This window comes from Crocodylus porosus, unplaced genomic scaffold (assembly GCF_001723895.1).
Source record: "Crocodylus porosus isolate Cpor-Errol unplaced genomic scaffold, CroPor_comp1, whole genome shotgun sequence".
Lineage (NCBI taxonomy): Eukaryota > Metazoa > Chordata > Crocodylia > Crocodylidae > Crocodylus > Crocodylus porosus.
Window position 1 is genome coordinate 67,134,339 of NW_017728906.1, and position 12,119 is coordinate 67,146,457.

The window sequence follows — 12,119 nt, forward strand, 5'->3', positions numbered from 1 at the left end:
ATGAACCCGTGTTGGTTGCCCCTAAGCATGCAGTCCCCTGCTGGCCCCTCATGGATGTGTGCCAGCATAATTTTCTCAAACAGCTTGCCTAGTGCCATTTTACTGGCACTACTATCCTGTGGTGCAAGGACAGCACCAAGCTGATTTTATTGAGTTATAATTTGAAACTCTATCCAGGTTCAGAGCTCCAATGCTAATCTCACTGGGGCAACAGATACAGCATCTGAAAAATAGATTCCTAAAGTTCAGATTTTATAAGTCCATTGTGCTTTGCCTAAATACAGCTGGGGAGAGATTTTATATTATATTCTTCCTAGCATTGGTATGCATTTAACAGCTTGGAAATACTATAAAAGCCACTGAATCTTCATTAAGATATCTCTTTCTCTGGACCACAAAACTGGCTGGAAACAAAAGTTATGTTCAAAAGGAATCCCTTTCATTGCATTTGATTTTTAGGAAGTTGAAAACTCCTAGTTCTCATGGAATGTAGGTTTCTGAAGATAAGGAATGTTACTCAGTAATATACATAGCTGTAAACATAGCTTAGGTGGCTGCATGCTGCTTTTTTGGATCTTGCTATTAATACCGAATAGATGCCATGGGACAAGCATGATCCATTTCTATTCTCTTGGCCTGTGTTATGCAGGAGATTAGGCCAGAAGATCCCTCCAGGACTTTAAAAGTCTAGGAATCTAGTTTACTGGCTGGCTCTGTTTATCTAGCTCTGCATTTTTCAAGAGATGGTCTCTAATACTTATTTTCTTCCTACTCTTGTAGTTCATCTCTTTTTCAAACCCTACACTTCATTTATAGTAGGATGTTACTCCTGTCACCAGGCAGTTTATTTTTCCTGGAGCAAACTTGTTTCCACAGGAAAACAACATGAACAATCAAAGAAACAAATGTACAAACAGATAAATCAAAACCTGTGGTCCTGCCTCAGATTGTAACGGCAACCCTGATTTGTGCTTTGCCTTCAGCACCACAGCCTTTCCTTACTCCCCTCCCTGGGGTTTTTAACTTCCTCTAGGGCTAGCCAATCTCCTCTGTCAACTGGCCCAGTGCTTCTAGAAAGGCAGACTACTACCCTCTAGCCCCCTGCAGCTGGGCTCTAGCTCCTAAGCCATGCACCTTCTTATAACAATCTTTCTGTAACTTCTGCCAGGCCCAAAGGAAGCCATATTATTTAAAAAATAAGTTCACAGTCATAAAAAGGAGGCAGTAATCATGTATTATTACCTTCACAGTGCCCTCTGTTGTTCTTTCGCCAGCCGTAGCAGCATTCTGTCTTAGAACCATAGCGGCAAACTCCAGACTGGTTCACAGTCATCAGCTGCTTGTGAGCCCTTGAGCTGTACAAGAAGCATAGTGTTAACAGCAGCAAGCAAAGAACATGTTTTAATCTATTGCCTTTGTATGGTTTAATTACTTTGCCTTCACCCTCATCCATTTTAATTTGCTGGTATACTTTACTGAAGCACTCAGTGGGATCTGTAGAAGGGATGGTTTGGGGGACTTGAAACTGTAATGAATTTACAGAACTGTGTAAATGTTTTGTAATGAAAAACAATAATTGTTTTTTCTATTGACATGACAGAGTAGAGAAACAGGGCCAACTTTGCCATCTGGCATGTGTCAGTGTAGTGTCACAGAAGTCAGTGAGGCTATTTCATGTTGCACTAAATGTTGAAATAGTCAACCATAACTAATTCCATAATTCTAGCTTCCCAATTTTAATGTTTATGGAAACCTGGTACTGAATCAGCTTGAAGGTGGTTACCATATATTGGTGGATCTTAGCATTCTTTGACTATCCCCCTCAATCCCCACCATGCTTGGTCTGTATATACCACAACTCCCTGGCCCCTGCATATTAATCTGGAATCTTTGTCGGTTGTTTTTTCCTATTTGGACACCTGAAAATCTTTCCATGGCCTGAAATTCCACACCTTTGTCCCTTTCTGTAAGACCCTCCTTTACAATCCACTTCCTTCAAAAGGTCTATGAGTGTTAAACACCACATCAAAGAAAGTGTTGGAATTCATTAGCAGGAATTTCCAGGCAAATCTGTATTTACAGGGCAATTTGTGGGATATGCATTAATTATATCATTTTATCTCCTTATAATGGTGCCGTTAATGCATGTCACTCTGTACTGAAATACGAGTCTATAAATACAGTGAAACCTTCCCAAGACAGAATGTATCATTTCCTGCTAAAGCTGGAAAATTTCTACTTGCAACATGATTTAGGGGAACCATGTATTTAGTCTGTGAAAGCTGGACACTGGTCTAACATGGAAACAGGAAAGAAATTTGGGGCCCATCTGTAGAATCACCCTGTATATCATGGAAAGTAATTACCTGCTTTGTGTGTGTACGTGCAGTGTGAGCCCCAAGCAGAGGAGCTGGGAAAGTCCATCTAAGCCAGAACTTTTTCTATCTGGCTAAGCCAAGACTTTTTCCTGGCCCTACCAGATTCTGTCTTAAGACAGGTTTCACTGTATTACAATGGTAACACTGTTCTAATAAAAAACTGCTACACACATTTCTAAAGTACATATTCCCCCCAGGCACTATTTACATAAGTTAGTTAAAGTAAAAAATGATACTTTCAAAAAAAGGGAATGATATTTCCCTCAGCAAAACTACTTTCTGAAATATGACTACTGCCAGAGGGAGGCCAGCCAGGGGACCTCAACAGAAAGAATCCAATGGTTTATAGTTAGGACATCGTTTGGAAAATGAAATACCTCTTTCTTATCACCCTGAAAATGGTAAGATTTGGGCACTTGATTGGGATCTATTAAGAGCTCTTGTCCAAGAATGGGTGACCATCAATCCTGGGGACTGAAAGCATAGCATTCTGATTTTACAAGACCACATACTACCATTCTTCAAACACATGAAAGCATGCATTAAAGCAGCAAGCATTTCTAAAGAAAATTTGTATGACAACTTCTACTGCTTTCTACATCAGAAGTCAATGTGTCACCCAATGACCCTCCCTCTTAGTATTTAGTTGGATTTATACAAGAAAAATCAAGTATTTTTAAAACTTCTATTTGGTTCAGTCCTTTAGCACGTTTGAACAAAGTTGATTAGTTTCATTTACAATTGTGGGAGCTAAAAATTGAAAGCTAAGTATGTTCCACCTTACACCCCATCTAACCTCATTGAGTTTGTTGGGGTAGCCCTGCTCATGTCAAAAAGAACTTGCACAGCAAGGTTCGGCTTATAAGAAATATGACCCTTCTGTTATCTTCAGAAAAAATGCTGGGCCCTTTCTAGAGGTGACAAGCTAACTTGACACAAGTAATACCTTTTTATGAAGTGACAGCAAATAAATAAAAACAACTAAATAACTTTACAAACCCTCACAGATTCCCACTATCAAACCAGTACAGACTGTGCCTCATAAAACAGAATAATATTCTGCCATTAGCCAATAAAATGAACCCAGCTGATTTTTTTCAACACATCATCCTGAACAAAATCTTTTTATTTGCTCCAAGTTCTTCAGTAAGATAGCTGAAGCAACAGGCTTTGGGTATTTAGAACATATAGCTGGCAGGGGTAGAATTGAGTTCGAAGGTCTGTGGGCGGGAGCATATTCCCAGTCAGATTTCTCCATTACACATAGAAGAAAAGCTCTGCCTTTTTGGCTATTTATGGATTTATCATTCTGTATCGTGGACAGTGGGAAGGAGACAGTTGGATAAAGAGCAAGAAGATCCTTCAAAAAATGTCCCAACACCTTGCTAACCCTCCAGAGATCCTGAAAGAAAAGTAATGCAGCCTGGAGTTACATGAATAACAGGGGAGGAATGGAAAACTATTAGAGCCTGAAATAAGATGGCCTGTTGTCCCACATATTATACATGAGAGAGAGAGGGAGAGAGAGAGATGACCTGTCTTGAAGAATTTAGTCTCAGTGGACAAGATGTGGAACCAAAATGGAGGCATAAATAGAGGGAGTGACTTGCCCAAGATCAAACTGCAGCTCAGTGGCAGAATCAGGAAAAGACAGGCACCCCTAGTGCAGTGCCCTGCCTACCATCACCCAGTGCTGGAACCCTCCTTACTACAAGGGGTCCAAGGAGCAGCTGCAGTGAGGGAAGCCTTTGGCCATACAGCAGTGGGAGCCATACTACTAAGTAGTACACTGAGAGGCACAGGATCTCCATTTCAATGCCCTCACTTTCTTGCAGACCACTGTGGACCACTCCAGCTCTAGGTACCCATCAAATACATTCTTGTAGATAGGTTCATATCAGACTTCCATCTTCTAGAACTCATAGGCAATGGGAATGCTTTGAATTGGATCCAATCTTGTTGGCTCATGCTTTCACAGCATGCTAGTGTTATTTAGCATAGTAGCTAGAACCAACCCGGTAACCAGAACCAAGAACCCAGGCAGAGATTGGGAATTGAAGGTCAACAGCTAGGGTGCAGAAGCAAGAAGCAAATCCAAGATAGCCAACTGTGGTCAGGTGCAGAAGGTCTGTGGATAAAATATTAAGCTGATGTTTAGAGCCAGAGACTAGAAACCAAAGGATAAGGCCATGAGTCAGTCAGAATGATAGTCATGGACTATTAGCTGCTTAGTAGCTGCTTATAAATTGGAAGTTCAGTCTATTGTACTACAGAGGCAAGTGGCAAAGCAGTCCCTTAAATGAGAAGCTGGATCCAATCAAGTGCTGAACAAAGGATAGCTGTTGTAGCTCTAGGTGGCTATAAGGCAAGATCTTAGGCTCATCCAGGGTTAAAACCTCCTGTCCATTACTTGTGGGTGAAGGGGCACAGTTCCAGGCTACAATATTTGTAGATTTCCACAAAACTAAGAGCTCTCCCTGTTAACAGGAGGGAAAGGTTATAGGTCCAGCACTACAATTAGACAGTTGGGTGAAAAAGGGAATTAAAAACAGGAAAATGTATGCAGATCATAGCTGGCATGGGGAGCAGCAGTTCAATACATTTTCATCTCTGCTTCTTTTTTTCTTCCCCCAAGATGGTTTCCCAACTCAGGCCTTCTAGCTTGCTCTAGTGAGAGGGCAGAAAGAGAGAATCCTGCATGCCTAATAGAACCTTATGGCAGTCTCTTCTGTATTTCCTTCCTCTTACAGGTCTTCGTCCTGTGAGTAGACAAATGGGGTCTGTATGATATCAGCTGCCTCTAAAAAGGCACTGTCTGGTAATTATTAGGAAATTAATCAGTGAATACAGAAGAAACTAAAAGACTTGTGCTCTGTTCAGCCTATTTTATTAATGGTACAGAGTGTGAAGTGTAAAGTCATACATGTACAGCAGTGATTCTCAATTGTGCTCTTGTGAGATCTTTAAGGGTGATGTGCCATTACTGCGAGAGGCTAAGGGAGATGGACTTTTGGAAACTTTCCTGCAAAGTGCTTGAGACTGTCTGAGGCAGACAGGCTGGGTAGAAGTCAAGTCGGGGGGTGGGGGGGCACAGTGCTGTGGGTGGGGAAAAGAAGGCTTCCATGAGAGTGTGCTGTTCTAGAACTGGAAGAAGATGGATGCTCCATCCTAGGCTTTTGAAAGCATCTCCTTGGGAAATCCTTCAAGGTTTCCTCAACTCTCCTGGGGACCTGGCTCCCAGGTTGGCTTTGGTGATGGAGTATGATGAGGGTTGTGTATGTATGTAGAAGGAAATGTTGCCTCCTAAGGTTGTGGAGATGCTGCAAGGCAGGGGCAAAAAGCCCTTGGGCTCCCACTCTGCTCTGCAATTTGTATGACTCTTGGTAGGTGGCATTCACAATCCTGTTGATCTAGGATCCCTAGTCTTCCTCCCCCTTCACCCTTGGATGAAGGAGGGACAATTGCTGATCCTTGGGGAAAAGGCAGATTCTCTGGAAAGCCTCCAACAACTTCTACCCACCCCTGTAGTGCTGGGGAGGGTGTCTGTGCCCCCTCCTCCCTCAAATGGGAGGAACTAAGACTCACGCTTAAGCAACAGAAGTAGATTTGCCTTGTCAGCAACAGGGCTAGATGAAAGGGGCAAGTGTTGGGGAAGAGGACTTGATGGCTTGGTGAGAGTCCAGGCTCTCAAAACATTCCTTGTCACCAGCCCTGTATGGGTGCTTGTGAACCAAGAACCATTGTGCCTGCCCCACCATCCAGGGGCCTTCCAGGTGAACTACATGGATGTAGGCAGCTGAAAGTCCATGAGGACTTTCTGAACACACTTAACAGTATGGAGGGGCATGGGCAACCCCTTTTGCATGGACAGACAGTACCCTTTGCTCTCTCTCATGGTTGGGTAACTCTAAATGCTGCAGCATTTGCAAGGTACCCCTGGCCCAAGATGTGGCCAGGGAATCCTACTCACAGGCCAAGATATTACTTGACAGTATGCTGTGTGTCTCTGTAACAGAGAACCCCAGAGCAGTTTATGTTTAAAGTGAGGCCTGGTTAGGTCACTGTTTTGGCTTGAAGTTTACCTACTGGAGGACTGAACTGTGGCTACAGAGGAGGAAGGGGTCACGAGTAGAGGTGCCTAGTGACATAAGTGACAGAAACTAGCTCCAAGCTAGAGGGGCTGAGGCTGGTGGGGTGAAATTGGAGCCCCAGGAGGGGTTGCTGCCAAGTCAGAGCCAATGCCCAGAAGCCAAGATCTTAAGACAGTGGACCAAGGCTGAGGGTGCAGCCAGAGTAAAAGGGGGCCAAGGCTCCGACAGCTGAAGTCTGAGGGAGCACACTCTTTAAGGCAGGGGAGGGCAAAATACAGCCCGTGAGCTGATTGCATCCAGCTCACAGGTGGGCACCTGTCAATTGATTGTATATGGCCTGTGGCTGCCTCCACAGTATTCTGCATGAGGCTGAGCCCTGACTGGCTAGAACAGCCCAAGATGCACTCTCACCCATGCCTGCTGGACAATCCCAGCTCCAGTTAGCATGCACAGCTTTCTGGAGGGGCTGCTCCCAGCATTGCTGCAGCTGTCTGGGTGCTGCTCAGGTTCCCCTGCCTCCCTCCTGCCTGTTGTGCTGCTCTGGACAGCAGGTAGGGTGGGGAAGTGACAGCAGGCACGGGGAAAGCTGCAGCCAGGCAGCTACTGCCCCAGCGTGCAGGGCTCCAGTTCCAGCTCCTGGCTGCCTTCCACCCACTCCGCCTGTGGGTGGCGGAGTGGGTGGATGGTAGCCCTGGTAGGAAGCTTTGTGAAGAGGCCAGGGCTGTACCTGAGGCTATGGCAGGTGCGAGCAGGAGTGCAACGTGGGCTGCCTTGGACAGGCATGGGCTGCCGGGGTGGAGGTGGGGTTCGGCCACATGCAGAGCACCACAGGGGCAGCTGCAGGGTTGAATGGCATGGGGGTCAGACCACACCTGAAACTGTACGACCCAGGTGACCTCTGCTGCATGTGCCCCTCACAACCCCCACGCACTAGATATAGTAGAACAGACACTCCCAGACAGCAACAATCATCAAGGGAAATACTGTAAATATAGTACTTCAGGAATGAATGGTAGCAAAACAGACCCAAATGATGAATATTATTGCTCTCACAAAATACACCTTCTCCCAACATATTTTTGGGGTTTCAAATACGACGTGTGAAATTGCATCAGCTTGTTATAACTTACACTTTTTTACGGTATCAAAGATACCAAATCTAAGTAATTTAAAATGGCAACAACTGCAAATTTAATATAAGGATTCTGTCTGTCCACAAATCTGATCAGCAGCCATTCTATCAGTCACAAGAAAGGTGAAGCAGGAGTAAGAACCTGATAGTGAGAAAAGCATGGATATGAATGTGTATGGATATACTTTTATGAATCTTCTGATCAGAGGATCATCAGGCCTGTGTACTGAATCATCTCTGTATTTGTCCAGTTTAAATTTAACAGCTGAGAAAAAGAACTAAGAAACAAAGTTTGTTCAGGAATAAATCTTTTTTAAGTCACTATATTTTGACAACAAAAATCAGTTCATGGCTGAGATACTGGACTTCCAAACACAGCTGGTGAACAGATTTAGTGCATTATTTCCATAAGATCTCTTAAGGATACTTATGGCCAACTCCTGTGCACACAGAAGCCAACTGCTTCTAAGGAATATGGGTTTTACTGAATGGTAAAAAATTCTCATTTCATTGAAGTTTAAAGCAAAAATTCCATTAACTTCAACAGGGAAGGGCATTAAAAGAAAAAGGATTTGAAAAACAAAATGGTAAATCCTGTGTCTTTGCTGCGTGACAATTCCCACAGAAGTCAATGGCAGAACTCCTACTGAATTGATTTGGGCCCCATTCTTGTCCTAACATACAGAACTGAAAAGAAACTGATCATTTTAATCTGTCTCACAATGTGATGCCTCTGACTACTCAATGTAAAGATTTTATTGATCTTTTCTTCTCATCTTAGATTAACCATAGAATCATAGACAATTAGGGTTACAAGGAACCTCAGGAGCTCACCCCCCTGCTCAAAGCAGAGCCATACCTACTAGATTATCCCAGCATCTAGTTGGGTCTTAAAAACCTCCAAGGATGGAGATTCTATAACCTGTTACAGGATTTTATTACCCTCCTAGTGCAGCCTCCCACCCCTGCCCAATATCTAACCTAAACTTCCTTTGCTACAACTTAAGACCATTGCTCCTTTTCTGTCATTTGCCATCACTGAGAACAATCTAGCTCTATCTTCTTTGTAACCACTTTTTAGGTAGTTGAAGGCTGCAATTAAATCCCCGCCTCAGACTTCTTTTCCCCAAACTAAATAAGCCCAGTCCCCTTAGCCTCTCCTGTGAGAAATTATACTGTCAGTAAGGTTGAATAACAGGCATTTTGTATTGATGATCTACAGAATTGAGGCCACAGTTCCACACCAATCTTGGATTTTATATACTTATAGAGCAGGGATGGCAAAATATGGCCCATGGGCTGGATCTGGCCCCGTCAAGGTATCTTGTCCAGCCCACAGTGGGTTCCTTGGTTTCACTTGAGTCCAAGCGCAGGAGGCAGGCCAGGCCATGGTGCATACAGCCTGTCTTAATGCTCCCAGGCATGCAGCAGCGCTGGGCCAGCTTCCTGGCAGCCCCAGCTGGCTGCCACTGCTGGCTCTGGCCCCGCTGCCTGGCACCCCAGCTTCTTGCCCTTAACCCACCACTGCGGGTGCTAGATGGAACAGGTGGGCAGGATCTTCATGGAGATCAGCTGGGACCCACATAGGCACAATGTGTGATGGGATGGATGGGATGGGGCCATGGACGTGTTGGAAGTAGCATCTGGTACTGTGATGGGCTGGTGGGGCCAGAGCTGGGGCAGAGATGCAATCCACTGTCCATACATCCCTGCAATGGGCCCCGGTCCCATGTGCAGGGTGATGTGGGGAGCAGATTGTGGCTCTGCCCCAACTCTGTGCTGTCATTGCCCTGTGAACCCAATACCTGACCCTGCTTGCCTGTCCCTGTCCTGGACGCAGCTCCATGCCTTGCCCATAGCTCCATCCTGTCCCCCCACCTGCGTGACTTGCCTGTACTGGTCCTGGCTGGTCTCCATGGTGACCCTGGGATCACAGGGCGGTGACAGCATGGGGCTGGGGCTCAGGGCAGAGCCACAATCTGCTTCCCACATGCCACTGAGGGAGTTTTGGTGAGCTGTTGGGGGATTGGGAGGGGGGGTGCTGACCCAGCCTGTGACAGCTCACTAAAACGCCTCAAGTAGTTTTCTGCCCAATATAATTGCCCACCCCTGTTACAGAGCTACATATCACCATCATGTTTTTTATCTTCTCCAAGAGGTAGAAGCCTTTGGAGCTAAAGAGCATTTCAGGCAAATTGTTTCCAAACTTGGTTTTGAATGCATAAATGGATAAATACTAGAATGTATTTATGTAGAGCTACATAACAATGTATGTAGAGCTACATAACAATGTATGCTATAAAACAAACAAACAAACAAACAAACAAACAAACCCCACCCCCCCCAAAACCTAGCAGAAGCTTGTATCCTAATTACCAGCCAGCATCATATATAGGGCTTTTTGGTCTTACTTCAAGAAATTTCCCTTTCAGTGACTGTCTGATTATTTTCCCTTTTAAAATGTATGAGCTTTGGGGTTTCAAAGCTGATTCTAATTTTGTTATTTCCTGTCCCCATTTCTAAGTTCTCTCTACATCTTTGGAATCCGTTTTGTCCTCTCAATTTCATATCCTCTGCAGGTGTATTTAGCATGCTGTTTGAGCTATCCAGATGTTTAAAGTCTCTTTTTTCCCCATTAGGACAAAGACACAGCCAACAACTACCAGGTACCTCTCCCTACTTCAGAACTTTGGTATGACAAGAGCCCTTATAAAGAAAACATCCGTTTTAATGTTACATTTCCTGGATTCATACTATATACTTAAGATATTATACAACATATCACTGTCTGGGTTCAGTTAAATCAAAGAGATGCTTTCTGTTGAAATAAGATACTGTTTTCCATTTCCCAATTTCACGCCTCTGAAGAAGTTTTAAACCCAAGTGCATAAAGCCTCAAGAAATAACTAACACGAACATAATCCTTGTTAAAGGTGCCCTGCTTGAAGGGCAAATGTGTTTTCCATAAAAACAGGTCTGGAGTTTATAAACCCTCATCCCCATACAGTTCCTGAAAAGCTGACCGGTTGACAGCTTTGAATGTGTTGGAACAGCACACTTCCACTTGCTGATCATAAACATACCAGTACAGAAACCTGATACTGAACAAATAAACTATGCTGCATCTTGAAAATTTCATTGCTAATTGCAATGAATTCTCCTCATAATAGTTATTACTTATTGTGCTATTTCTGGCTTTTTTATTTAATTACATAGCACTTTGATGGTAAAATCCTAAAGTCATTGATCGGCTGTTTAATAACTACCCTCATTTTCTCTCAAATGTTCTGTCTCTGAACCTTAACTCAAATGCTACTCGTGCAGACCTTTAACAGTGTCTATTTCTACTAGCCAATGCAAAATTAGAATGATTCATAGCAGTCTGTATTTTACTGACCTTTTCATTCATCTATAGCTCCTTGAGTTTTTGAAGTCATGGAGCCAGAGTTTTCCCCAGTGTAATTCCACTGACTATGGAATTATTCCAAGGGGGGGGAAATAGCCTACAGCCAACTTACAGATGGAAAATTGTAATACCTTTATCCAAAACAGCACCATGCTCAGCTTCATGAAAAGGGAAGCAATGATGAATGTAGTATGCTGTATATCTATATTGAGATCGCTACCTTGTCAGTGGAAAGATGGCCAGTGGTCAAGATGACCCAGTGGAAAGATGCAGCTATAGGGCTCTGGGTTAAAACCCTTGAAAAATTATATTGATAAGGAAAGTCCATTAAATCTAGGACATTTGTACTGTACAAACTCTGTCTAGGTTTGAAGAGGAGGTGATAATCACCAAAATACAGCTGCTTGTTCCCTCACTCCAAGTTCAAGGAAGACTATAGCCATGCAGGACCAGCTACTCCACTAGCCTGTGAGGTAAAGCTGGTTTGAAGAAGGAAAAAAGCACAATTGTGTATAATACATAGTGCAGGTAGCGATGGCGTGTAATGAAATCTCAGCTCTGACCACCCATGAAGTTGCAAACTACCCAGCTAACTAAAAATCTGCCTTTCACAAAAGCCCAGTATCTTTTAATGGATCAGCTGAAAACCCTAGATCCAGTATTTTGCACTGTGTGAAATATGAGTCTGAACTGCTCAGCTTGTGTGTATTAAGTATATGGGAATGTGGAAAGCGACCCATCTCAATAACATGAGATTCTTGCACTAAAATTGTATATACTTAAGTATACACATAAGCACACACACACAGAAATACACCTTTCCTGTATTTGAACACATTAACAGATCCTTATATATACTGGAGTAGGGGGAGAAGAGGGAAAACTTACCTGAAATAAATGAATGTGCATTCATGGGTAGATCTACAATTTCAAAAAGGTGGTGGTGAAGGGGAAAACCCCCCCCAAAACACAGATGGCAAGATGTATTTAACACAACACCTATTTTTCTCCAGTTAGAAAGAACCTAAAAGCTTTCCTAATAGGTCAGTGGCCTAGGGCTGTATTATTCAGTTGAAGATGGAAGCAAAAAACAAATAGAACTTCATTGGAAA

At 43.6% G+C, this 12,119-nt stretch overlaps 1 protein-coding gene across 1 annotated transcript in view; it reads right to left on the reverse strand.

The window, feature by feature from the left end:
• The window catches only part of EGFL6 (EGF like domain multiple 6), a 69,249-nt gene extending 57,334 nt beyond the window's left edge, over positions 1–11,915 (reverse strand). The window contains exons 1-2 of the mRNA XM_019529317.1: positions 11,896–11,915; positions 1,243–1,355 (exon numbers count right to left, since the gene is read on the reverse strand). Coding sequence (XP_019384862.1) covers positions 1,243–1,333 — 91 coding nt within the window. The 5' untranslated portion in view covers positions 1,334–1,355; positions 11,896–11,915. The remainder of the gene's footprint in view (positions 1–1,242; positions 1,356–11,895) is intronic.
• Positions 11,916–12,119: the final 204 nt, after the last annotated feature.